This window comes from Callospermophilus lateralis, chromosome 8, assembly GCF_048772815.1.
Source record: "Callospermophilus lateralis isolate mCalLat2 chromosome 8, mCalLat2.hap1, whole genome shotgun sequence".
NCBI classification, from domain to species: Eukaryota; Metazoa; Chordata; class Mammalia; order Rodentia; family Sciuridae; genus Callospermophilus; species Callospermophilus lateralis.
The window spans coordinates 6,017,323-6,044,472 of record NC_135312.1 but is presented as its reverse complement, the minus strand read 5'-3'; the positions used below and the strand labels follow the sequence as shown (position 1 = coordinate 6,044,472).

Below are 27,150 nucleotides of genomic sequence, written 5' to 3'. Positions count from 1 at the left end.
AGAATATAAACAAAGAAACAAAACAGCCCATGTGCTGCTAACTATTACAGATTGCTTTAAATGGCCAAGTGCTGAGAAATACAGAGGTAAGTAAAACCGTGGGGACCACCAGCAACTGTATGTTTTTGTCTATTTGTATATTTTTAAATATTTTGAGTTTTCCAGAAATGAGCATTTGTAATAAGGTAACATTTAGGAGAGAGGATGTCACAATGACATGGTGGACGACCCTGCCTCCAGGTTGAACCAGGCCACGTGTTTTCTTACTGTACACTGGAACACGCCTTCCCCAGCAATGATTAAACAAGTTTCCTGTGAGTGGGCAGTAAGTTGGCGCCAATCTGCCCGACTCCTCAGTGCCTCTCGGGAGACAGGGAAATGAAAGATGAAGCCGTTCTACCTGGATTTGCTTGCGGTCTAGAAAGAGATGTGAATACCAGATCCAGACTAGCATAAAGACAGGCCAGATTCAAAGAGGAGGCGACACTGAACCCGGGCTTGAAAGGTGAGTGGGAGTTTGCCAAGTGGACCAGGGGCAAAGCAAAAAGTGTTTCCGAAGGCCTGTGGGCTCCGGGGAGGGGTGGAGTGTGGCAGCAGCTCAGGGAGAGGAGGGACAGCGAGGACTCCACCAGGGTGGCTGATGCTTCTCCAGGCCAGTGGATTTTGTGGTTTGCAGAAAGACCCAGAGCCTGGGTCCCCCCAGGCCACGGCAGTGTGCTGGCTGACTTTGTGAGCTAGGAACGGGACCAGAGAACAGTGAAGCCATCAGCTTTGTGGAAGAGGTGAATTCAGAAAGCAGACTGGGAGCTGCCAGGGTTGGGAGGGAGGGGAGGACAGGGAGTGTGCTCCTTAGTGCCTCAGGGTCTCCTTGTGGGGTGATTAAGTGTCCAGGAAGGAGCGGGGTCAGTGGCACAGCCTTGGGAATATACTAGAGCCAGGGAAGTAGACACTTTAAAATGGAGCTGTCTCGGGCACCTGAGCTGTCTCTCAGTTGTTAAAAGACGTGTGGATGAAGTGTCTCTGGACCTGCGTCTCCAGGCTGTGGGATGGCCAGAGCCTTCTCTGATCAACACAGGCAGCACCAAGCTTCCGCTTGCTGCTGGTGCTGGGCCACCTCCCTCACAGCACAGCGTGCACCTGTCCTGGGATCAGGCTGGAGGTGGGAAGCCCAGAGCCTGCAGCCTGTCCCCCATGCAGGAACCCGAGGGCCTGGAACCAGTCTCGCCTCCTCTGAGCTAATAAGCTCACAGGACTGTGGGGATGGAGATTCTCAGCCATTCTGGACTGTCCACAACCATAAAAAATGCCCATCACCTCGCCCTGACTCCAGCATATGCAACTGCCTAAGGGTGCAGAATTAGAAGGCAAAGCAATAATAGCTAAAGCAAGAACTGTTTTTTTTTTTTAAACTAATAGAGCCCATTTGATTCTTACAATACCACCATGGTGGAGATATTATCTATACAGATAAGGAAACCGAGGCACAGAGAGAGTAATCTGCTTACCCAGAGTGACACGGTTTGGAGTAGGAAGGGACGAGGTTCCAGATCAGGGCATGGTGCTAGGGTTTGGCTGGGATTTCCCCCCAATTTTTGTTTGGGTGTTGGAAGTTTAGTCCCCAGGGTGGTGATGTTAAGTGGTGGGGCCTTTAAGAGGTGGGCCCTGGTGAGAGGTCCCCTGGGACTCAGGTAGTTCTGAGTTACTTTTCACCTGCTCACTCTGGCTTCCTATCTTCTCACACTTCCTCCTGCCATGATGCCAATTCACCAAAGGGTCCTCACCAGAGCTGAGCTGATGCTGACACCATGCCCTTGCACCTCCAGAACTGTGAGCCACATGAACCTATTTATAAAGTTCCAGCCTCAGGTATTTCCTTATAGTAATGGAAAACAGACCAATTCATGTGGCCTAGCGACTGTCACACTGCCTGTTGCAGTGAGGATATGAACTTCAACTAGTGGGACAAGGGAAATCTCCATCAGCCTTGGACTTGGTAGAAATAGTAGGTTGGCTCTGAGTGTTGAGGAGCAGGATCTGGCTGTCCTGGGGAGGACAGCCAGGGGTTACTTCAGACATTTAAACAGTGGGTATATCCCTCTGATCTGCAACCTTGACGTACAGACAGCCAAGAGTCGTTTAGAAAAACCAAATGTGTTAAAAATCCTTTGTGGCACTGGAATTACATGGTTGGTGCTAAGATGAAGCTGGGGTCCAGAGGGGAGATCAAGCCCTGTTGGTACCATTTATTTTTGGTTGACCTTCAACCACCATTGTAGCTTCAACATCCCCACTTCTATGATGGTGGCCTCTTCAGCCTAATCTCTCGTCAAGTCCCTGCTCAAGCAAGAGCCACCTCAGCCCTGTGTAAATTACTTGGACTTGGGATCTCCAGTCACTGCACGTTTGCAGGATTGATGCCTTAATGTCCTGAACAGTGGTCCCTCAAGAGTCTGTCCATGTTCTCATCCTGGGTGCCTGGAAGTAGGTAACAGCAGTGGTCACTTACATGGCAAAAGATAGGACTCAGTTGGGGACATTGAGAGGAGGACCTCATTCATCTTGGATCATCAGAGCAGGCCCTAAGTCCAACGTGAGAGAAAAGGGAGACACACGCAAGACAGAGGCCTATGGCTGGAGTGACCAGGCCACCAGTCAAGGAATGCCTGGGGCCTCCACATAGAACTAGGAACAGCTTCTCCCCTGCCACCTCCAGAGGGAGCGGTCCTGCTGATGCCTTGATCTTCGACTTCCTGCCTCCAGAGTGGTGAGGACTACATTTACATTTCTGTTGTTTCAAGCCTCCCAATTTGTGCTCCTTTGTTCCAGCAGCCACAGGAAGCTGGGGCTGCCTTCCCCACCCCCCAATACACCCTCCCTGGTCCACCTCACTCTGGGGCCTCCCTTGGGAACTGCACATTTACCCATCTCCTGGCACCTTCCCTCCCAAAGGCTTGCAATTTGCTGTCCCTTGTCCGTGAGCCCTTAGTGGGCAGCAGTGCATCTTGTGCACCTTGCGTTGCCTGTGTCCTTCAGCAGAAGAAAAGCACACAGAAAGAGACACAGCAACCGGCACCGCAAAACTCACAGCACCGGAGAGCGAGTGACAATCAGAAACAACATGGGTCCTTCTTGACAGTCTTGGAAGGAGAGGGAAGAACCCCACTTTGTTGCTTTCTGTGTGGGATTCTGACCAAAGCGGGTGTGTGTGTGTGTGTTCTGTAAAGCATCTGGGTCCGAGATGGGGACAAGGTCTTCCCTTGCACAAGCCACAGGTTGTCTCTGGTCCCAGAGATGCTGGGGTGAACCGGGACACACCTAGGAAGTGCCAGGACATATTTCAAAAGACTCTTCCTCACCTGCTCAAGAAGGCATCCAAAAGGAAGCTTTGTGCTTCCTGGGTCTGTGGCAGAGGCACCCTGAAGACCCCTGACCTCCCTGGGCTGGCCTGGGGGGGTCTGCTAAGAGCCTGGATCCTCCAACGCTGTGCTCAAAGTCAGCTTCCCCCTGCTGGAAGCCAGAGTAGCTAGAAGGAGCCACAGCTCCCCTGCATAGGGCATGTCCTCCTGGGGATTTTGAAATATGTGCCCATGGCCGGTTCCTAGACTGGGCCTGGGGCTCAAGGCCCAGAGAGACTCTTTCTTTGATCTAGGTTTATTCTTTCGATTGGCTGGTGTTTCTCAGGGCCTCGGATCCTCAGTAACGACTTGGGGGATGCCTCCCCTGCGTCCTAACGGTGTCCAGCCCGCGGTCACAGGTGCGGATAAGAGCGAATCCGCAGCTCAGTCACCAGCTCGGGCCCCACTCCCATTCTGGCCTCTTTCCCACATCCCTGCAGTTTTTCATCAGCCGGGTGAGTCTGGCTGGAGGTCTGCAAAACAGGGTTGTAATCTGGGCAGCGCCCCGCTCAGGGAGTGAGGGGTGCGGGTCAAGTGACAACCACCTCCATCTCGGTCCGGATCTCTCCTCTGAGCCTGGGATGCTCGGGCCGGCAGCGGCGGCAGCAGTGGAGGGACCTATGCCTTGTCTTTCGACAAGACCAGAGAAACCTTTCTGCAGGGCTCCAACGGTCACACTAAGCTCACTGTTCTGAATAACTGCTTTCCTGCTCCGGAGGGCAGTCCCCATCCCAGGCACACGTGCCCAGCCCTGGGTGAGCCACACTCCGCATCCCGCACCGCGGGAATATGCCCCTCCTTTCCCATCGTGCCCCCTTTATACAAGGGAGCGCTCTCATTTTCCACCCCTCCCCAACTAGAATCATTAAGGAACGCAGGGTCTCTGCCACCGCCCTCCGCCTCCTGGACGCCCCCATCCCATCCCTCCGCGCCACCCCTTCCCGGTCCTAGAGGCCCCGCAGTCCGGCGCGGCTGCAGCCGGCACCCTCGGTCCACCTCCCCTCTTTTGGGGGCTCGCTCCATCCCTATTCTCCTCCCCTTTCTCCTTCCCGATCGCCTGGCCCCGGCCGCCGCCCGGGGTTGCGCAGCCCGCAACCGCTCCCCCAGCGCTGCGCGCCCAGGCGGAGCCTCCCCTCCGGGTGCTTGCAGCCGGCCTCCCTGGCTGAGGGCGGCGGGGTCCCGGCGGAGGCTCCGCGCCCAGCCCCGCGTTCCTTTGTGCGGCGGGCGCTGCGTCAGGGCGGAGGCGCGGCCGCGGCCACACGCACACTCACGCGCCAGCCCCCGGGGGCGGCGGAAGGCGGCGCGGAGGAGGGAGCCGCCGACCCAATCGCTCGCTCCCCCGCCCGCCGGCCGCGCCGCCTCCGCCATTGCTGCGCGCGGGAGCGGGCGACGCGGAGCTCGGAGCCGCTCGGAGGCCAGACCTGCGGAGCCGGGCGTGGGTGAGTGCGGGCCCCGCCGCGCCGAGGCGGGCCCCTGCCCGCCGGGGACCGGGGTGTCCGTTCCCCTGCCGGAGCGACCTGGTGGGCGGGCGGGTCGACCGGGCTCCGCGACCCAGACGAGGAACCGGCAGGGGCTGGGCAGGGGCGGCGCCCCCGACGGGGGTGCGCCGGGCGTAGGGGTCGGGGCTGGTGAGGTGAGACTATTAGTACCCTCGCCTGCCGCCTCAAATCAGGCGGTGACCGCGGCGTCCTCGCGATCCCTCCCTGGGGGCGAGGCGGAGGCTGCCCCGGACGGGACGGCAGGTGGGCGTGCGGGGCCCGCCTCCCTCCGCCCGCTTCGGCTCCTGCCCGCCGTGACTCCAGCGCGGCCTTCCCTCTGCAGGCGGCAGCTTTAGGTCTTCGGAAAGATGGTTAAGTTGGGGAACAATTTCGCGGAGAAGGGCACCAAGCAGCCGCTGCTGGAGGATGGCTTCGACACCATTCCCCTGATGACGCCCCTCGATGTCAATCAGCTGCAGTTCCCGCCCCCGGATAAGGTAAGCCCCCCCCTCCCGCCCCGCCGCCGGTATCCCCCGCGCTGCCGGGTGCGCACCCCTAATTTTTCCCCATCCGCTGCAACAAAAGAAACGCCACGTGCGCTGGGGACTCGAAGTAGGGGCGGGCTTGGGCAGGAAGGCAAGGCCGGGCCAGGACGCTGCACCCGCATGCAATTCTGGATCCGGTAATGTTGGTTCCTGTCTTAGAGGACACCTCTGTCCTGACGTGGAACTCAGCCAGGGAAAGGTCCCTTCTTGATGAGTTTTGTGGGCGTCTTCTCCAGGGGGAAATGCCCCCGGCCCCACAGTACTACCCAGCTCTGGGGGTGGCTGCTGCCTGTGCCTTCCTGTATGAAGCGGTTTCACCCGGCTTGGCCCTCTGAGGTGGGGAATTGCCAGATGTGCCCTCCCTAGAGGCCTGCTTCCTCTGCTTGTTGGTTTTGTTCATCTCTACCAGGCTGCGGGGCTGCAGGAGGGCGTGTGCGCTCACACTGAGGCTTCTCCCTCTTTGTTCCTTTTGTGAAATCTCCAAATTGGTGCCCAGGCTCACTCCTTGTTGGTGTAGCTGGGAACCGTCATTCATGCACCTTTCCCCAGGGCGTTGTTGCTGAATTTAAAGAATGCCCTCCTTTCTTGAGTGCAGCATCCAGTCTCTAGTATCTCTTTATCCAGTAAGGATAATATTTTGATGAGTTAACACTTAAAGGTTAATAGGGTTTTTAAGTCTAGACAATTGCACTGCAAAACTCAAGCCTAAAATCATAAACACAGTGTCTTTTTCAACTGTGCTGCTGCTCACACCCCACCCACCACCACCAGGAGCTTTCTCCTATTCCCTGAAGTGCTTTTACCTTTATTATCTCCCTGGTGAGGAGGCTCTGACTCAGGGCTTCCCGTTCATTCTGGCAGGATGGTGATTCCTGGCCACAGGCAGGGTGGGGTGACTGGGGAGGGCCCTGCAGTGGCCCTCCTGGTAGAGGCTTCCTTTATTCCCATAGCAGACCCTGAGAGGCTTGCTCAGCTTCCCAAAGTGGCTTTGCTTCCCTGACTATTCTCCATTAGGCGGGGTGGGCAGCAGGTGCTTCAGTTCCCGATAGGGATCAGCTGTTTACCCCCAACCACAGTGGTGCCACTCTGGGGGACTCATGGTCCAGGTTGGGCTTTGCAGGAAGGGTAGGGCTGCCTGAGGCCTCAGTTTCAACTACCCCTCCCTATCCAGGGATCTACTTAGTAGAGCCTGGCCTCAAGCCCCAAGGTGGCCTGTGTCAGGAACTGTGTCCAAGCAGCACCTCTGTGGGGTGACTCCCCCCACTTGGCCTGACCTCGTCTTGCGCCCTCAGTTTGCTCCACTCTAGAACTGTCTGGCACAGTTGGCTTATTATGGGGAGCAGGGTTTCAGGCAGGTATGAAATTCTGAGCGACCCAAATGGTTGCCCAGGCGTGGCCTATGCAGCGCTGAAAGGTGCTCTGCTGTGCCTGCGAGTGTTCAAACAGAGGGGCACCTGGCAGAGGAGCTCCAGAGAAGGGAGTTCCAGCAGGGACCAAGAGTGGGTAAGGAGGCTTCCAAAGTCCCAGAGGAGACTGAGGCTGGGAGAGTTTATGGGATGCACCCAGGGTCACTCGGGGGAAGGCCACAGTCCCCTGGTACACAGGTTTCTGGCAGTGCCTCTTGTTCCACTCCACTTGTAGTGTGATGTCCTGCTCTTGACCTTTCTCAACTCAAAACAACTGCAAGGTGTTGCTCACAGTTAGGTTCAGGGAGGTGATGTCATCTACTCCTGGTGACATGGCATCTGAGGGCCAGATTATACACAGAATCTATCCTGAGGAGGTGCACTAAGTAGAGGCACAACAGTTATAACAGCAGTGGTAGTCTCAGGGCTGGTTGGTGGCGTGTCAGGGACAGCCTCACCTGATGTTTGCTGGATGCCTGTTGTGCACAGTTATAGGGTGAAATTCCTTTCATGTCTTGACCACACTATGAGGTAACTACCATCAGTGCTGCAGTTTACAGATAAGGAAATGAAGGCACCGAGTGTAGGGGACCTGCCAAGGTCACCTAGCCTGTTACGGCGGGTGTAGATTGGTGCAGATGCAGATCCAGGTTAGCGAACGTTGACAGGTATCCACGCTGGACTGGGGTTCCACGGACTTCCTGGTCTGCATAGCCTCCCAGAGAGATAGCCTTGTTCTTGGCTTAAGGGCCGATGAAGCAGCTTCAAGTAGCAAGTGCATGTTCAGGGTCACAGGGCTAGTCAGCTGTGACTGCCATGTGAGGATGGCAGGGTGACCCTCACGTGCTGATTCAGGAGATGGGCAGCAGAGCTTTAAGGGGTGGGCACTTTGGCCAACGCAGGCTGGTGTGCCCTCTCTGGTGCTCTTGGGTGAGCTGCGTGCAAAGGAGCGAGTGGGGCAGCAGTGGGGCTGGGCGGCCCCCAGATCTGGGATTACGCCGTAACTGGCTACTTTCTCCCTGTCCCGTCTCCCCATGGCTGGCTTTCCGGGGTCCACAGCTCAGGCTGAGTCCCTCCAGCTGCTCACCTGGGACTGGCCATCCTGAATTGATGGATTCCTCTTCTTCTGCTCAACTGCCATGCAGAGCAGGGTGTCTCCCCCAAAGTATGGACCACCCAATGAAGGGGCATGTTCCGTCCGTGGGAGCATGGGGCAGCTGGTTCTTTGCAGTCCACAGCCACTGCCAGGAACCTGCTCTGGGGAGTGGGGTTTATGGACTAGAGACCTGCAACCCCTGGTCCCATCTTGAACCTCTCTCCAGGGGTCCAGTGTGGAGGTATGAGGAAGACAAGGCCAGGGAGGCCAGGGCTGGGAGGTCCCAGGGAGGAGGCACGGGGAGCCTGGGTCACCCTGAAATGAAGCTGGGGGATGCAGGGGGAGGGGCCGTGCAGGGCAGCGGGCAGGGGTTGGTAAGTGGAGACCAGGAGCCAGCCTGAGGCCTGTGTCCTCTGAGCTTGCTGCCTGCCCCTCAGTCGAAAATGTGATCCAGTCCTCCTGTGCGCTGCCTGGGGCGTGGGGTACATAGAGGCCCTTGGAAAAGCAGATGCTCCTGCTCTCCGGGGGTGGAGGAAGGAGCCCTGGAGTAGGAGTCGGGCGTCTTGCTGCCCTATCCAGTCACCTGTCAGCCACCTGACCTTGGCCAATGAGCTTAACTCCTCTGCCCCTCGGTTATACCGTTTCCTTCCTGGGGTTGCTCAGGATTGTGAATGGGAGTTCTTCTGACATGCTGGCACAGAGGAGAGTTCCAGTAGGTGGTGGCTGTTCTCATTCAATTTTGTGGAGAAAGGGTGACTTTGAACATGACAGTTCCCAGACATACCTTCTCAGGGCAGCCGTGTCTGAGTGCATCAGGCCACCACTGACCACTTGCTTCTCTGCTTCCTGGATAAGGTGGTGGTGAAAACCAAGACTGAATATGAACCTGACCGCAAAAAAGGAAGAGCTCGTCCTCCCAAGATCGCGGAATTCACTGTCAGCATCAGTGAAGGGGTCTCCGAGAGGTTTAAGGTGAGTGTGCCCAGCTGCAGAGATGACTGCAGGGGGACAGTGACCTGGCATGACACCCTTTACCTGGACTGATCCCAGCTGCGCAAACCCAGCAGCTTCTGGCAGCCCACCAAGATGGTATCCTTGTGGCTTTTAAAATCTTTTCTTCTTCTTTCAAAATGAACATGTATTGTTTATTTTTATAACAGGGGAAACCCACCTGTGAGCTTTCTTTTGAGAAAGGTTATAAACCTATTAAAAATCAATTCCCAACATTAAAATATTGACCTAACAGGTGCAGGAAGGAAGCATGCACCCCTGTCATGTGCCAGACAGTGTACTAAGCCCTGGCCTGTGTGAGCTCATCTGAGCCCTGGTCCACAGGAGGCTGGTACTGACCTTGCCACCCATTTCACAGATGGGGAGGCAGAGCCAAGATCCGGGGCCCACCTGGCTGCAGAGCCCACATGTCCATCTTCCAGCCTTCTTCACCTCCAGACATGATGGGGATGCCTGTCCCAAGAGTCGGGGTTCTAGCTGGGTGGGGTGAGGAGGGACCTTCCCAACAGTCTGGTGGCTTCGAAGGCAGCACTGGTTGAGGAACAAGTGGGATACTGATGTTCTGGGAGCTGGAAGCCTGCAAGAGAAGGTGGGATGGAGGCACTCACCCAGGTGTGAAGGGGTGGACTGGGAGATGCAGGGGTCCCCATGCCCTGACCCAGGTCCTGTGGGCACCCTGATCACCCCTTGTGGATGTGCGAGCGGTTTGCTCAGGCTGGACACAGGTTCCGGGTCCCCTTTGCACATCGTCAGGTTTGAACTTGATGATGTGAATTGCAGAAGGCAGCCTCAGGACTGTCCCTGGTTAATGGATGAAGGGCAGCAGAGGCAGGTGGCTTCTCTGAACCTGCCTGCCTCTCAGGGCCTGCCTGGCACGGGCTCCTGGCATTGCTTTCTTCTGGCCTCTGGTGGTGTTGGCTTGGGTCAGTTTATCGAGTCCTCCCAGCAGCATTCTTACCTCCTAATGGTGGGCTCTATTCTGATGGCCCTCTCTGCAGATGGGGAATCAAGGCACAGAGGTCTGTGTCTGCAGGACCTGCTGGGGTGACAGGGTGTCGTATGTGCTGAGATGTTGCTGGCTTAGCAGTCGACAAGCCAGAGGTTCATGGCCAGGATCAGGACGGGCTGACCAAGGTCATCTCTTTCTCATTTTGGCCTGTGGGATTAGCATGTGCCCTGTCAGTGGGCACTTGCCCCTATGCCCCGTCCCCATCTTGGGATTGGTTCCCACTGCTACTTGAGGCAGGAATGACCTCAGTGTCAAGGTCATGGTATCTGGATGTCTCCTGCCCCATTCAACCCTTCCCCCAGCCCTGTCATTGTAGGTCCCTGAAGGCCTGGAGCAGTGTGGCATCTGAACGGCTGCTCCTTCTGTTGAGTGTCCATATGTGCCAGGCCATGGCCCCTCTGTTGTCCTTGGCTTGTGCTTTTCCCACAGGCTCACCTGCAGCAAGTCCCTAGGTCCCTTGTCTAAGGTGTGGGTGACGCACATCTGCCACCAGGGCTCTTGGCAGCCACGACTGGGACTCTGTGTGGTTACTTGGCTCCTGTTGCCCAGAACCTGAGGACTCAGAAGACCTCACGTGGTTGGTCCCTGTCCCCGTGGACTGGCTTCTGTGGCAGAAGTCCTGCTTTGCCTCTGCTCCCGCCTCCTGGGCTGCCGGAAGGTGCTGTGGGGTAGGTGCCCAGCACGCTGCTCTCCCGTGAGCCCTGTGCCTGGTTTTGCACCGAGGACGGCTGGCTGTCTTGCCTTTGCGGCCTGCTTCATGGTTCACACTGCACCTCTTGCCCTTTACAGAAGGGGTCAAGTCCCAGCTGGTTGCAGGGAGGTCAGGGTGCCCCCTGACGCTGGTTCTGAAGCCAGTGCCTTTCATCATGACCTCCCATGGCCTTACTCCAGCCCCGGCAGGAAGCGCCCTGCATCCCAGACCTGTCCCTTTCCATCTCCTTCCAGTGCCGGTGTCCCGGGTCCCTCCTCCCTCTTCCTGTCCCACTGCCCTTTGTAGCGAGGTTGTGCCAGCAGTTGACAGTGCTCGTGTGCTCCCATGAACAAGGCTCTAGTTCAAGGTCATTCTGCTCATTATCTGTTATCATCTACCTCATGAGGTAGGCACCCCTGTCATCTCTGTTTTACAGCTGAGGGGAGACCAAGGCAGAGAGCTTGCCTCCAGGCAGCCTGATCTAGCCTGTGGTACAAGAGGGCACCTGGCTTTTCCTGTGGCTGGTTTCTAGGGTGTCTCTGCCCCAGGTCACTATTGTGCTGAGGTTGTTCTCTACATCCCTTTGTAGATGCGAAACTCTTCCTGGACTTGGGAAGCTGAGGCAGGAGGATTGCAAATTTAAGGCAAGGCTCGGCAACTTAGTGAGATTCTGTCTCAAAATTTTAAAAGTCTGGGGATGTGGCTCAGTGGTAGAGCACCCCTCTGTTCAGTACCCAGTACTGCAACAAACACCCCCCACCCTACCCCCACCCCAGCAAAAACCCCAGCCTTCCTGGGCACTGTCACCTGTGGTCTTGGAGTTGCTTCCTTGAGCCACTGAACGCAGGTCTCCCTCCCTCCCTCTGTACCCCTGCAGCCTGGGCTCTGCTGGGCTGCCCACTGTTGCCCTCTTGTCTCTGCTTCTTTCATGGGTTCCAGGTCCCCTTCTCTGGGAGACCAGGTTGGCCCATGTCTCTGGCCCATGTCTCTCTTTGGGTGTGGGCCCTGTGATCTGGTGTCCTGGCCAGGTCTAGGGGGGTGGTCTTTTAAGGAAAAGTTCCCTCAACTGGAGTTGGTGACCTTGGGAAGGGAACCAGGCCATAGCAACCCCCTGGGACAGAATGTTGGCCAGACGCTGAAGGTGCAGGGACTTCTTGGGGACAGACTTGCTCAGAGCGCCCGTGCCGGCATCACTCGCTGCCATCTCTGCACACGCTCAGTAACAGCGTGATAAGAAAGTGGGTGCCTCACGGTGCTGCTGGCTCGTGTGAAGGGGGGCCTTGATGAGGTCCAGGGTCTCCCCACGGGGCCCCTTGTGTGTTGAGTGATCAGTGTTGGGCAGCTCTCTGAGACAGCCCTCTTTAGACCAGCCTCCTCCAGGTTCTCACATCGGGGCAGGTGACCTGCCCAAGGCCTCATCATAAGGGACAGAATCTGGGCCAGGAGCCTTCTGGGGGGTTATTTGCCTGGCCTGCTTCCTGGGATACCCTAGCTGGGCTTCATCAGCCTAATGTCCAGCTTCCTTAAGGGCCCCTCTTGCCTTTGCCTGCTCCTGAGGCCCTTTTGAATTGGGAAGGAGATTGTCCCTGTTCATTGCCACCTACAATGGCTGAAGCACAAGAGCCACCTCCAAAGCCTGTTTCCCTGAGTGTGCTGGGGCTGCCCTCTGTGAGTCGCCTGGAGTCCAGCTCTGGGAATGTGCATTTTAACCTGCTCTCCAAGCCACGCTCGTGTTCACTGGGATTGAACTTACATCCTTCCAGTGGCACAAGATGGGGAAGGATCACCAGAAATACTAGGAGTGCCCACCCTTCTAGAACATTCTCCCTGCCTTTTATTGCCCAGCTCCACTTCTGATATTCCTGAATGCAAGTGAGGCAGGTGACTGCTATGTGAGGCTTCAGCTGGTTTCTGAAAATTGGGTGTGTCTAGGTGTGTGTGTGCATGCGCGCAGCACAGAGCTCCGCCCACCCTGGCCTCTATGTGTGCCTCACTAGGTCAGTCCCAGCTGGGGCAGGTTGGAACATGGTTCTCATTCTCTTGGTGCCCGGAGGTTTCTGTGTGGCTGCTCAGCTCAGCCATTGGCTTGGTTGTTTTCATCCGTGTGTGTGAATGGCCAGAAGGAGATCCTGCCTTTCAGATGTTTAAGCAATAAGTAAACAGCACGTCCCCTTTGTCTCTCATTTGTGTGGTTCAGGCGTGCCTGTCTTTATATACCTTTGGATTGCATCCTTGAAACGAAATGTCTTTTTGGATGTTACTTTATGATTATCACTCAGGGATTAATCTCTTGGCTACGAGGTTGCTAGGCTGGTTGCTAGGTAACAGCTAGTGGGGAAGAGCTTGGAAAGACTTGGCCACACAGGGATGGCAGGATGAATCACCCCAAGGCCGCCCAAAGTCGAGGCTCCAAGTGGCTGGTGTCAGGGAAGAAGGCAGTCATTTAATTAATGGAGGGGTGTTTACAGTGAGAAGCAACACGGCCCGAGGTGTTTCTTCAGCCTCAACATTTTTCTAATGTTCTTTTCTTCTTGCTGATGCAGAGCAGTGTGGCACGCACTGGAGGGTGGGGCACTTCTCAGGGCCCTCCCTCCATCTGGGAGGGCAGAGGGGCCCTAATTGGGCAGGCCCCGGGGAGGCTCTGTTGGGGATGCTGGGATGCAGAGTGGGGACTTGGCACTCTGTACCCGCTCCCTGTGCCTGTGGGTTAAGGGTTTGGGTCATGAAGCCACCTTCTGGGCTTTAAGAGAGTCCAAGGTCAGCCTTGCACCTGAGCAAGCAGCTCCCACCCCACGGGTTGGTGTGGGGTCAGTGTCAGGGAGTTAGGAGAGGCCAGGTCTGATGGTCCTGGAGTTGACGATCAGGGCCCCAGTGGGGATGTCCCTCTGCATCCTGTCTCAAATGATCCCATGGGTGATTTGCATCTTCTCTTGTCCTTGATGACCTTCAGCTTCTCAGGTGCCAGTTTGTTTTCCACACTCTCCAGTAATCCCCTGGCGAGTTCCGACGTGCACTTGTTAAATATTTATGAACGATGACGTGTTTTCCTTGGCACTCTGCAGTGTGTGGGGAGGTGTGGGCCCTGAAGACCCCAGCCCCCCGACCTTCAGTGGGGGGGGCACACATCTTGCGGGATGTGGCTGCCCACATCTGCACTTGCAGAGCCCCTGGGCTCCCGGTCCAGCGTGGAGTGGGGGCTTCCTCCAGAGCTGGGTGATGGCGTCCAGCTGTCTGGGGAGGCGTGTCTGCGTTCACTTCGGTATGGGTTGCTGTAAATGCTTGACGATGGCAAGATTCGTCTTCCTTTTTCAGGATTGTTGTTGGTGCTGCGTTACTCAGCAGAAGCGCTCCTTGCTCCCTCCCCCAAGGGAGCGGGGACAGAGAGCCAAGGAGGAGCCACGGGTGCCATCGACCCAGCGCCCGCGCAGGCTCAGAGCTTCGCGGTGTGGCTCACTTCGGGCTGCCCTTGCTGTCCCAGTTTTGTGGGTGGAGAGTGAAGACTCAAGAGGCTGAGGAGGGCCCAGCCACCCAGTAACCAGGAGTCAAGGTGGGGTCCAGACCCATGTGTGTTTGACGTCAGTGGGACTATGAGTGGCTCTCCTGCTGCAGGGTCCTGGTCTCCCTAATCCCCCAGACGGACACAGCCTTGGGAGGCCCCCTGCAGCTGAGGAGGCCCGGAGCAGAGGAGGCAGGGAAGCCCAGGGCTGCAGTGTCTGGTCTGCGGAGCGGGCTTTGCTGTGTTGGCCGTGGCTGAGCCTTGTCAGCCGAACGGCTGTGTCGCTCACACTGTAGCTGGTCCTTCTGTGAATGACCACGGAGGAGCAGTGATGATATGGGCAGTGGCCATGGACTGGAGAGTGAGCAGCTGGGATGGTGTCTCCTTCAGGCCCACAGGCTCCTGGCAGGTATCCTTGCTGCTGTGGCGGGGAAGCCCCCACAGAGCCTCTTGTTCTCGCTGCTCTGGCCTGGGCGTGCCTGCTCATCAGGGACCCCCGCAGCTCATCAGGACAACCCCAGGTCATCAGGACCCCCGCAGCTCCTGTCACCCCAGCTTCCTGCCCGCTTCCCACTTAAAAAACATTGTGTACAGTGTCCCCTCTGTAAAAGTCACCACTTTCAAGTGTACAGCTTAGGACGTTCAGTGCATTCACCGTGTTACCCAACCATCGTACCATCTGCTTCCAGAACATTTCCTCTCCCCAAGAGGAACCTGTTCCGTGAAGCCGTTATCCCCACCCCACCTAGCCCCTGACAGCCACGCCTATTTTCTGTCCCTGGCAGTTTCTCTGTTCTGGACTTGTCCCATAGTTGGAGTTGTACCTGTGGCGACCCCTCGGGTCTGGCCTCTTTCCCTTGGCATGGTGTTTCAGGGTCCGTCTGTGTTGTAGCAGGTTTCAGTACATCATTCCTTTTTGTGGCTGAGTAATATTCTGTTGTATGGATGGAACCCATTTTGTTTATTCTCATTGGTTTTTGAATATCTGAGTATTTTCCACCTTTTGGCTGTTGTGAGGAGTGCTACTGTGAACATTCATGTGCAAATTTTTGTTTGAACACCTATTTTCAGTTCTTTTGGGTATTTACCCAGGAATAGGATAGGGGTCATGTGGTGATTTTATAATTAGCATGTTGTGGAGCTGCCACACGGTTCCCCACACAGGCCATGGGCTGTGAACAAGGCCATGGTTTCCCCACGCCCTCACCATACACGTTGGATTGTTCTTCCTTCCAGCCATCATGGTGGATGTGAAGTGGGGTCTCATGGTCTATATTTGCCCTTCCCTGAGGCCTGACGGTGCTGCCTGCCTTTCATGCCTGCCGGTCATCTGTGGGTCTTCTTCAGAGACATGTCTGTCCAAGTCCTTTCTCAGTTTAATTGGGTTGCCTTTTTGTTGTTGAGTTGTTTAGAGTCCGGATACTAAAAGTTTTGCAAATATTTTCTACCATTCTGTGAGTTCTCTTTTCATAGTTTTGCTAGATCCTTTGAATCACAAAGTGTAAAAATTTTCTGAAGTACATTTTTTCCTTTGGCTGCTTGTGCTTTTGCTTTCATATCTAAGACACCGTTCTGAACACAAGGTCATGAAGAGTTATCTCGTGTACTTTCTTCTAAGAATTTTATGGCTTGGCTTCTATATAGGTTTTTGTTAGTTTTTTTTTTTTTTTAAAGAGAGAGAGAGAGAGAGAGAGAGAGAGAGAGAGAGAGAGAGAGAATTTTAATATTTATGTGTTTAGTTGTAGGCGGATACAACATCTTTGTTTGTATGTGGTGCTGAGGATCGAACCCGGGCCGCACGCATGCCAGGCGAGCATGCTACCGCTTGAGCCACATCCCCAGCCCCGGTTTTTGTTAGTTTTGAGTTGATTTTTGAATATGGTGTATGGCATAAGGGTCTAGGTTCATCCTCTCACATGTGGATATCCAGTTTTCCCAGCACCATTGTTGAAGAGCCTTTTTTTACCCTATTAAATGGTCTTGGTGCCCTTATTGAAAAGCAGTGGACCACGGACACTGTAGTTTTCTGTCTGTATTTCCAGCTCCAGCCCATCTGTGTGTGTGTGTGCTTATGCCTGAACCATGCTATTTTGATGACTGTATCTTAGTAGTAAGTTTTGAAACTGAGTTTCACAGTTTTGTTCTCTGATTTCAAGACTGTTAGTGTTTCAGATCCATTGCTTAACAAAAGAAAAAGAAAACCAAGGCTGTCGGGGTTTTGCAGGGGATTGCTCCGACTCCTGGCTCGGGGGGGCAGTGTTCCAAGGAGAATAGGAACCCTTTCAACGCCATTTGCCTGGTCCTCCTCATTCCCTCCAGCCATGTTGGGTCCTTTCCCGTGTAAGGTCCCTTTGCTTGTTCATGCAGGCAGCAGACTACGGAGGGATGAGTGGCAACTGAGCCTTCCTGCCAGTGCACATCACAGAGGCTTTCATGTCACCCACACTGTCACCAAGACCTTGGGTAGGGGTTTTGTCCTCTGTCCTTTGAAATCAGGTATTACAAGATCTTGTTTAGTGTGTTAAAAACAAAGGACACGCATAGCATAAGTTTTTTTTTGTTGTTTTGTTTTGTTTTTTAATATTTATTTTTTAGTTTTCGGCGGACACAACATCTTTGTTTGTATGTGGTGCTGAGGATCGAACCTGGGCCGCACGCATGCCAGGCGAGCGTGCTACCGCTTGAGCCACATAGCATAAGTTTTTATTGCAATATTTTGATAACAGTGTTTGAAGAAAAGGCGTTTTCTTTAAGTGTATGTGAGTGTGTTAGGCCTAGGAAACATGCTGAGAAGGACTTGTGGACTCACCGCCTGCCCGAGAGGTAAGTGCGGGAACGCAGTGAGCCCTGTACCGGCCCCCTGCTCCAGGTTCTTCCTCCACAGGAAAGAGAAAAGAAAGGCCATGTCACTACCTTGGTCTACAGGTGACTGTAGTCGCCTGATTCCTTCTTGTATAACCATTATTATTAGACCATGTTTTTCCTCTAAATTTGAAACAAGATGAAAAGCAGAACAGTTCTTGAGTTCTTGTTTGTAGCATGGTGGGCCCGGGGCCTGCCTCTCATACCTAAGAGGCACAGGTTGGAGGGAAGGGCCTGCTTCTGGGGAAATGCCCTCTCACAGGCAAAGGACCTCCTGCCCTGACCCTGGCCTTGCAGTCCAGCCCACCCAGAGAGTGTGTTTTGAGGGAGTGGGGTGCTCCAGGCTCCCTGGAGCATGGAGGGAGGAGCTGCCCTGGGTCCGCTCCTTCCCATACAAGATCATTTACTTAACCAAGCTGACCAGCACCTTCTGCAGACAAGGCTTAGCTTCTGTTCCATATGTCTGTGTGGAGCTGGGTCCCAGCGTTCTGGGTTGGGCCAGGTGGCAGGGGATGCTTGGGAGTACTCACTGGGAGGCGGATTGCCTGCTGTCCCCATTCCTTCTCATTCCTCACTGCATCTTCAGGAGGACCTGATTCTGTGCCAGACGTGTGAGGCCCGGTCCTGCCCTCTGCTCATGGCGGGACTTGACAGAGAGGTGTGCACTTCTTGGAGCTGCTATAACAAATCACCACCAGGGTGGCGCTTCAGATGGCATGCAGGACTTCTCCCAGGGCTCTGGAAAGTTCCACTGGGTCAGATCCAGGCATCCTGGGGCCGCTCCAGCCAGGGCCCGAGGGGTCTGTTTCTTGCCATTTCCTGTCTTCTGGACTCCTTCAATCCTTGGCTTGTGGTGCTTTTCTCCACCTTCAGATCTGCAGTGCCGCATCTTCTAGCTTCTGTCCTTGCATCCCTGCCCCTTTGTAGGATCATCTCCTTCTGTGAGGACATAGCATGGAGAACTCACCTGGGTAATCGGGAGTGTCCCCATTGTGAGATCCAGCCTGATCACACTGGCAGGTTCCAGGTGTCTCTGTCCGTCTCCTGCTGCTAAACAGGATCTTTGAGACTGGGGCACTCATAAAGGAACTCAGAAGGAAAGGAGGTTTATTGGCTCCTGCCCTGAACAGGGGGCTGTCTCTGTCCAAGGCCTGCTTGCTGTGTCATCCCACAAGGGAGGCAGAGGCCAGAGAGAGCAAGGGAAAGGGGAGGAGCACGCCCTTCCTGGTGAACCACTCCTGCAGGGGTGAGCGCCCTCAGATGGGAGCCCTGGGCCTCTCTAGGCCCCACCTCCCAACACTGTCCCAGGGAGTGCATTCCCAGCATTTCCAGGCCCCTAGGGGTTTGGGCTTTCTCATGCATAGTCAGTTGTGCCAGCCATTTCCTGGGGCCCGCCTGGGTGTCCTGCTGGCTGGTGTGAAGGTGCCTCCTTTTCAGGATGGGGCCTGCAGCAGGCAGGGAAGTATTGGATTATGGCCTCCACCTGCCCTTTCTGAGGCTGCAGCACTGTGTGGGAGCAGGGCCTGCTGTGCCCCACTGTATGCCTGACAGGTCTCCTGCTTGTCCCACCATGCACACAGGCACTAGGCCAGCGCCCCCTTCATGGGATGGGGAGCCTGGGGTTGGGACAGTGCCTCCCCATGTCACGGTGTGGCTGAGTGGGCCTCCAGCCCAGGGCCGCCCTGCTCTTGTTCTCTGGGGGGAAGTCTTCTGAAGTTGGTTGAGAGATGCAGTGGCTGAGCTGGGGCTCGCAGACTCACGGTCATGGTGTGTCATGTGGAGACAGCCTCCGAGCTCCAGGCCTGGGGAATCCTGGATGTCAGGCTCAGTCATTTTGCCCTGGGTTCCAGAATATCCCTCATTCTCATGGGAGAGGGGAGGGAGGTTCACAAATGTCTCCAAACAGGACACAATTTATTTTTGTTGAATCAGGGAAAAAAAAAAATGGATGCTTGGGTGCTTGGTACCTGCATGTGTAATTGGTGACCACCGAGAGGATGGCACGTTCCAGGGCCTTCAGGAGGCTGCTGACCTAGTTAGGGCTTTGAAGGATGAGGAAGGAGAAGGCAGCACAGTCTGGTATGCAGGGACAGGACAGGGTGACAGCGACAGGAGTCATCTTTAGGGAGGTGAGCCAGTCCTGTGCCCCCTAAAGTAGCTCTCAGTCCTATGGATGCCACTACAAGGCTCCACAAAGTGGGGGTGCTTGGAACAATGGAATTGCATTCTCCCATGGTCCTCGAGGCTGGCAGTCTGGAGTCAAGGTAATGGGGGCGTTGCTCCTCCTGAACCCTGCAAGGAGGACCCTTCTTGCCTCCCCTAGCTTCTGGGGGTGCTGCCATTTGCTCGGCATGTGGATGCATCCCTTTGGTCCTTGGTCTTCGCAGTGGCTTCCCTGGGTGTGTTGTCTCTGTGTCCACATTCCCTGTTGTGGAAGGACGCCAGTCAGATTGGATTTGTGCCCTTAATGGCCTTGTCTTAACTAGACTGCATCTGCAGAGGCCCCATTTGCAAATAAAGTCACGTTTGCAGGTACTTGGGGTAGACTGTAGCTCTTTTGGGGGAACACATTTCGGCCCATAAGAGGGGTCCAGGTGCTCTCAAAGCCTGCCAGCCCTTGTCATCCTCTGATAAACGCCTACAGGTGTGAGGCATTGCTTCCCCTTTGTTCCACAGATGCGCTGTGGCCTGAGAGGCCAGGCCCCTGCTAGAGTCATGGTCAGCAGCTTGCAGAGCCAGATTCAGCTTGGAGTGGTTGAGCATGGTTCTGGAAAGGCCCCTGACTCACTCCCCTTTCTTAGGCCGTGATAACCACAGGGGTCCCCTGCCACTGGTGAATTTATAGACCCCAGGGGAAGGGAGGGCCTCCCTGCCTCAGGATCTGCAGAGCTGGCTGGAGCAGCTTGGTTTCCATGCCCTCTGTCCTCTCCCCCAGGCTCTGTCGTGTTTCTTGCTCTGTGAGCAGGCGGAAGCCGTCCACACAGCCCTGCAGGGGGCTGGGGTCATTTTAAAACCTAAACAGACTGTGAAGCTGACTCCATGTGGCTTCCAGATCAAGGGGGCAGGCTGGCAGTGGCCAGGGTGGGTATGGCCTCTTCTCTCCACCTACTTTCAGTTGCCCAAGATAAAATAGAACATGAAAGGCCAGAAAGAGGCCAGTTGTTTGGAAAACCAGTTCTCCCCATAGCCCACCTTGCATGACACAGCTCTGCTGGTGGGGACTGTGGCGGGGGCAGGTGATCCAGTCCCTGGCAGGGTGGACTCGGGTGAGGCAGCACTTGGGGTGTGGAGGCTGCCTGGGTGGAGAGCCCACTCTGCCATCTGCGTGACTTCAGGGGATGACAGTGGTGACAGGAACATCAGTAAGAACACACTTCCTTATTGTCCAGCCTGCCCGACACTGTCCTCAGTGTCCACTCCTTGACCTTCCTACTGTCGTGGGAAACCATCTGTTTCCAGGCAGGACAGGGGCCCAGGCAGCAGCCGGGAGCTGGAGCTGCAGGGTGTGCTCCACAAGCCCCAGCATGGCCAAGGGGGCTGTCACTCACGCCTGCCGAGTGCTCTAGCCAGTGGTCCTCCTCCTCCAGCACACTCTGACCGTTCCTCACCAGGCTCTGCTCCCAGCCCCCTGGCCTGTCACATGCTTGTCTGTGGCCTGCAGCCATCGTCAGACCCCGGCTAGTGCCATCCCCTACGGGTATTGTGGGCCTTGAAAGCAGCCTGGCTGCATTCTGTCTGTGTCCCTGTGCCAGGCAGGGGCTCCATGTGCAGTGTACCTTGTCCAGACTGACGGAGTCTCTGGGCCCTCGGGGAACGTGACAGACCCAGGGAGGGGTCACAGAGGTGGGTCTAGTGGGAGAGAGACTGGGAATCGGCAGGAATAGAGAAGGAAGGGCCTCCTTAGAGTGGAGATTTCCTGCTTCCCGGGGGTCTGAGGGGCTAATTCCTAGGTGGGAGGACACAGAGGGGACATATCTTATTCAAGTTGCAGTGGATGTGACCTGGGAGAGTGGTGGGGGTTGGAGTGGGATTTGGCAGTCATGGGTGTGACAGGTGGCTGTGTAGGGAGAAGCCTTGGGTCCCAGGAGTCTCGGCGCTGCCTATTCGGCCCTGGGGAGTGGTGAGGTGCGTGGAGGTGGCTGAATCTACACCGGCATGGACAGGAAGCTGGACAGGAAGCCCGTCCGCTGTGGGCTCCTGTGTAGGGCCAGCTCTGCAGAAGCCAGGGCCCCAGCCAGAGATGCCTGCAGCCAGATGCAGGCCCCAGACGGTCTGAACTCCAGAGATTAGGAGCCCCAGGAAGTGGAAGCAGGGGTCCACAGTAACCATTTCAGCTCGTCATGGGCGTTTGTAGCCTCAAGTGACTGGAAGGTGGGGGAACTGGTGTCCATGTCACAGGTGAGGAGACTAGCTCAGAAAACCCCAGGGTTTCTGGAGCAGCGCAGGAATCGTGCCCTGGTGGCTGTGAGGCGGCTTGCAGGGAGCACAGGTGTTACCACAGGGACTTGAGTTCATGGCCGGGCAGGTGAAGGTGCTGCTGGTTTATAACGCTCCTTTCCACACATCTCTTCTCCTGTGACCCCAGGACGCCACAGTATCAAGTGGACCCAAGGCCACTTCCTGAGCTGGCAGGGTGCTCTGCTGAGGTCTACCCAGAGGAGCTGGGGTTGCACTTGGGTCCCTTCTGCAGCCTCAGGATAAGCAGGGTCCCTCAGTTCCTTGGACCTGGGGGCTGTGGGGCTCTGTGTGTGGCCAGCAGGAGGAGTGTCAGCAATGTGGCAGCTCCTGGCCACCAGCACTGGAGGTGGGAAGCCCGTGTTCTGTGCACATTAGACCAGTGTTTCCGGTGCTCTGACGGCACGTTGGCTCCCCGGGCCCATACCTTGGCTTCCTTCCTGCCTGTCCAGGGAACCTGGGAGACAGCTGCCCCTTTGCTTACCCAGGCTGGGGAAAGGCCACGTCATGCCTTCAAGTTGCTAGGCTCGCTGGCACCCACGTGAGCACCTTTCAGCTCCAGACGCAATCCCATCTTGTGATATCTTGCCCCACGCCCTCCAGCTGGGGCAGGTGTCCCACCTCCGTGTCCCCCGTCTGCCCACTGTCGTGTTTGTTGGTAAACGCTAGATGAGTACCTACTGTGTGTCAGTCAAACCAGTCTAGGATTCAGCAGCAACAGCAGTGAGAAAGCCAAATCCCTGTCCTCATGGACACTGACTGAACCGCAGGAGACTAGAGGCCAGAGGTGACGGGCCATGGAGGTTTTGACTTTCCTGCTTAGCTGGTCCCAGTACAAGGGTAGCTTGGTGTCCAAGTGACACTGCCCCAGCACTGAGCTCAGGGCTCAGGCAACATCTGTGGAGCAGATGCTTTGCCAGTGGCAGATGCCCCAGCGTGTGACCACTGGGGGCAGTGGGCACAGCGTCCTGGTTCACTTCTTGGTCATGGGTCTCACTTGCCTCTGAGCCATTTGAGTGATTTGAAGGCTTTGTCATATCTGTACCATAGCTCTCAGTGCAGAGCCTCAGACTAAAAACAGCTAACTAAACCTAAAGGTGGGGCTGGGTTGTGGCTCAGCAGGAGAGTGCTCTCCTAGCATGTGTGAGGCCCTGGGTTTGATCCACATAAAATTAAATACAATAAAGAAAAAAAAAAACTAAAGGTGACACAGGGATATTGTGAAAAATTGAAATGGAACAAAATATCGTCCAGGGAAACCTGGTTCTTGGACCCTGCCCCCAGCTGCACTTCCTCAGGTTCCTCCCCCGAGTATCCCTTGGCACTCTGTCACCATCTTCCCACCTACCCTGACCTCCCGCCTCTGGCCGCCCACCCGCAGGTCTCCGTGCTGGTCCTCTTCGCTCTGGCCTTCCTCACCTGCGTCGTCTTCCTGGTCGTCTACAAGGTGTACAAGTACGACCGCGCCTGCCCTGATGGCTTCGTCCTCAAGGTAAGGCTCCACTTCCCCCCAGAGGCTGCGGGATACCAGTGTGCCTCTTCTTCTGTTGACCTTGGGGCTCCTCTTGCCAGGAACAGGCCCTAGAGCAGCCGAAGCCTTGTGTTCCATACCCACGACGGTGAAAGCCTGGAGAGTTGGCAGGTGGCCAGAGGACATAGCTGGACAGTAGGAAGTGCTCAGGGTGACATTTCCCTCCTGTGTCTTGCGCTGGGACTGGTGGAGAGAAGGTCGGCTACGGGAAAGAGGGGAGAGGCCCCGCTCAGGTCACCTGGGTGCACACCAGCCCTCCTGGCCCGGGTTGCTCTTCAGGTGGCTGCAGGGCGGCTGGGCCTCTGTGCACATTCCATTTCCTTGTCATTTCTCTTCTGAAACTAGCTCTTCACCTATATAGGGGACTTGCTGGGATTTCTGATCTTTATTCTTCAGTGTCCAGTGAGCTGGTAGAGTCCCTGTTCTCCAAGGAGCAGGGTGGCATCTGATCTTTACATTGTCACCTAACTGGTGGCAGTGGAGTCTGTCCATCTGAGGAAAGGCAGTAGCTACAGCAGCCCAAACAGGGGGCACACTGCAGCACCCCTGGAGCCGCGGGCATGAGGACGTGCTGCTGAGATTCACTACCGTCCCACCCTCGCCACCACCACCTCCCCAGATCCCGTGGTGGCCCTTGAGCTCTGCCTGCCTGTCTGTAAGCAGGCAAAGCAGGTAGCACCCAGCCTCTGAAAAGGACAACACAGCTGCCACTTCTGGAGTGGCCTGAGCTCGGACTTTCTGAGTGAAGGCCCCAGCCAGGCAAGGGGAACAGCAGGGCTGGGGTCAACAGTGCCTCCTGGCTGGGGGTTCTGTCCTCCTGGTGTTCTTGATGCCCAGCACAGGCAGCCGAGCCTGAATGAGGCCTGATGGTGCCCACCTGCTGCGCTCTCCCTGCTGCACACCCTAGGACGGTGGCCACTGCACATGAGAGCGGGAGCCCACCCGTTCAGGCTCACTGGGCCTCCAGGTCTGCTTAGGTGGGCGCTTTTCATGACCACCATGTATCCATCCCTCAACATGTTCCGTGCTCAGCCCTGTGACAGCAAGCACAGCTGAGCCATGTCAAATGAACCCACATCTGGAAGGTGACATTACAGCAGGAGGCCCTGGCTGGGGAAAGCTCATTGTGGAGACCACGGCTCTGGCAGTGGTTCCCTTGCAGCTGACTTCCAGGGCAGGTCCCAGATCACATTCTTGTCTAAATGAGCACCACATCTTCCCCCTTGAGGACACAGGGTGAGCCAGCAGCACAGGGGAGCAAAGCCTCCTGGCAGTGAGTGCAGGTGGTCAGGGGTACATTCAGCATTGGCTGAATTGAAAGGATTGCCGGTGGTCAGTTCTGGACAACAAAAACAAAAAACCCAGGGCTGACCTCTGGGTGGAGCGTACCACGAGGCCCAAGGCTCCAGACGCACTGTTGGTCTTACTTTCCTGTGTGCTGGAAGCATCCATGCTTTGGTTGCTTTGACTTGGTTTATAAGATTTGTTACTCTCACCCAAAGTCCAGGTTGGAAAGCAGTGATGGATTTGTAGTCATTGGACTTCCCTAGCTCTTGCTGTCCTTGGCCCCCTGGGTTTTGTCCTTGGGTGGCAGGAGGTACATGAAAAATGGAGAGCATGCAGGTTCCCTTTAGGGCCCACCCAGCCCAGAACTTGCACCTGTCACATCCATTCAAATCCCACTGACCTGAAGTTAGTCTCAGAGCCTTACCTGGCTACATGGGAGGTGGGGAAATGTAGTTGTTGGTCAGGATGCCCCCTGCCCCGGTCAGCTTTGGGGAGAATGTGTGGTGGAAGACAATTAGCAACGTCAGTGCACCTTCCCCCAGGGGCCTGTGCTGTGTGCACATGCTAACTGCAACCCCTCCCGGCCAAGTCACCCAGCATCAGTTGTGACTGGGGCAGTGGTTAGTTGGCTTCTGTCCTGAGTAGCAGCCAACTCATGTGCAGGATCTGAAGCCTTCAGGGCTCTACACTCCTGACAGTTTGATGACTGCTGTACACTGTCTTCTTCCAAAATGCCACACGGCACCACAGGGGTTTTCAGCTATTCTGAAACCCAGTCTTGGATGTCCCAGTTTTGAGACTTATAGGGGGCAGCTTCCAGCCTCCACCCCTCTCAAACTGCTCCATGCATTCCTGCTTCCCTTGGGGTCACAAGGCCCACTCACATCTCCTACTGGGACCTTGACAGCTGAGAGGCTGGCCCTGACCCTTTTGCAGGCCCCTGCTCACTCTCTGTGCTGGTCTTCCTGCAGTCTCCCGCCCCAGGGCCTCTTCTACGTGTACTGTGTTCTCTGCCTCAAGTACTTGCCTGCCCATCACCTGAGCAAGACCTCCTGAGGACCTAGCCCAGTGCCCAGAGAAACCTTTCTCACTTCCCTCCCTACCTTATTGAATTGGTTACTTCTGGACATGTCAGAAGGGTCATTGTTTTCTAGTAGGTGTCCTGCGCACCCTCCCCCCACCCCTGCAAAGTGCCCACGTAAGCAAAGCACACAGTGTGAGATCTCTGGAGAAGTAAAGCCTGTGACAGAAGCTCAAGTGCCAGTCTGACATGGCACCTACCAGTTAATGCCAGGCTTCTGTGTGGTCGTGCTCCCAGGGCAGGACTTGTGTCTGTTGTGGCCCATCCTGGTACTTATCCCTCCAGGTTCAGAGAAGGTGCCGTCACAACTGTGGGGCATCGACTGGGGGATACTGGCACCTCTCTTGCACCCACGCCTGGTCTCAGTGGCCTCTTGTCTTGCAGAATACTCAGTGCATCCCAGAAGGCTTGGAGAGCTACTACGCGGAGCAAGACTCCAGCGCCCGGGAGAAATTTTACACAGTCATAAACCACTACAACCTGGCCAAGCAGAGCATCACCCGCTCCGTGTCACCCTGGATGTCAGTGCTTTCAGAAGAGAAGCTGTCAGAACAGGAGACTGAAGCAGCTGAGAAGTCAGCTTAGCGAGACGGGCAAGTTCCTTCCAGTGTGTCACTTGAAGATAACAAAGGGACTTTGAGGGACATTTCATTAAATATAATTACTGATAATTTAGAGGTTACTCATTTACGGTGCAATTGCTTCTGTTTGCTAATGCTGCTTTGCAAATAAAACTTGCTGCCGACCACCCATGGGCATAAAACCAAGAGCATATCAGCGTTGCTTAAAGAGCTCTGGCGCCACTTTTTATGCTAAGGGTTCTTAGTTTAGCTCCATCACTGGGATTTACTGGATGCTGTCAAAAAACACATTTAACCTGGATGTGCAAGGGCATTGGCCTTCAGATACATAATGCATTTTGTGGAGTTTATTTTCAAAGCCACCTTGCTGTGTGCACACCTTACCCCACAGCCATATCTAGAGTGATCTCTTGCTAAGAGCAAGTGCTACTTCAGTTTCCTCACCCCCCCAGCTGATGGTGCCACTGAGGACAAGAGCACCAGGTGGCAGATCTGCACCAGGTGGTTCTTAGTACAGCTGGGTCCCCTCTGGCTCTGGCATCTTGATAAAGAGGGACCACTGAGTGGACATGTGAGGTTCTCTTCAGAGTGCATGGGCTGGGCAGAGGACAAGGGGGGCGGGAGGAGCTGGTCCTGGGGTCGGGGGCTGCAGAACTGCCTTCCCGTGGGTGGGCTGTCTGCTGGTGATGTGCTAAATAGGAAAGAAATGCTCTTTTGTTCATTTCTATTATGATCAATTTGCACGTACAGTCCTGTATGCAAGTTAATTTTTACAAGTTTGCTGGGTAGGAAAGTGAAAATTTAATTGCTCGTAAGCCAGGGCTACTTTAAGCTTTATTCTCGGACAGATATTATTCCTTGATGTAGCAAACAGCTGGGGGCGCTGGTGTGGCACCCTGCAAACCTGACATTTCAATCCACAATCTTTGTAAGAAAATTGTTTCAATTTGAATCTTGACATTAAAGTATATCTTTACAAAATTGCCAGTTAGATAAACTATGTGTGTAAGACAATTAAATAGAAAAGATATCCACAGATGTTGCTTGCATGTTATTGAGTGTGTTGATTCTGGTGGGTGTGTCAAGTTTCACTGGTTTTTAGAAGAGCAGAAATAAATGGCAAATAATGCGAGACCTGTTGCAAACAAGCATGGTGAGGACGGTCGGCTCCACTGCTGTCCCTGAGATGTGCTTCCAAGACAAATGCGTGTTTTATTATCAAGGGT

At 55.3% G+C, this 27,150-nt stretch overlaps 2 protein-coding genes across 2 annotated transcripts in view; one reads left to right on the top strand and one right to left on the bottom strand.

The window, feature by feature from the left end:
• Stx18 (syntaxin 18) overlaps nucleotides 1–27,150 on the bottom strand; it is a 169,741-nt gene that overhangs the window by 27,745 nt on the left and 114,846 nt on the right. The window lies entirely within an intron of this gene.
• On the top strand, nucleotides 4,693–27,141 carry Nsg1 (neuronal vesicle trafficking associated 1). The gene is made up of 5 exons (XM_076863898.2): nucleotides 4,693–4,834; nucleotides 5,217–5,370; nucleotides 8,776–8,892; nucleotides 22,826–22,936; nucleotides 25,728–27,141. Exons 2-5 carry the CDS (start codon nucleotides 5,242–5,244, stop codon nucleotides 25,926–25,928), a joined length of 558 nt encoding a protein of 185 aa, XP_076720013.1. The 5' UTR covers nucleotides 4,693–4,834; nucleotides 5,217–5,241; the 3' UTR covers nucleotides 25,929–27,141.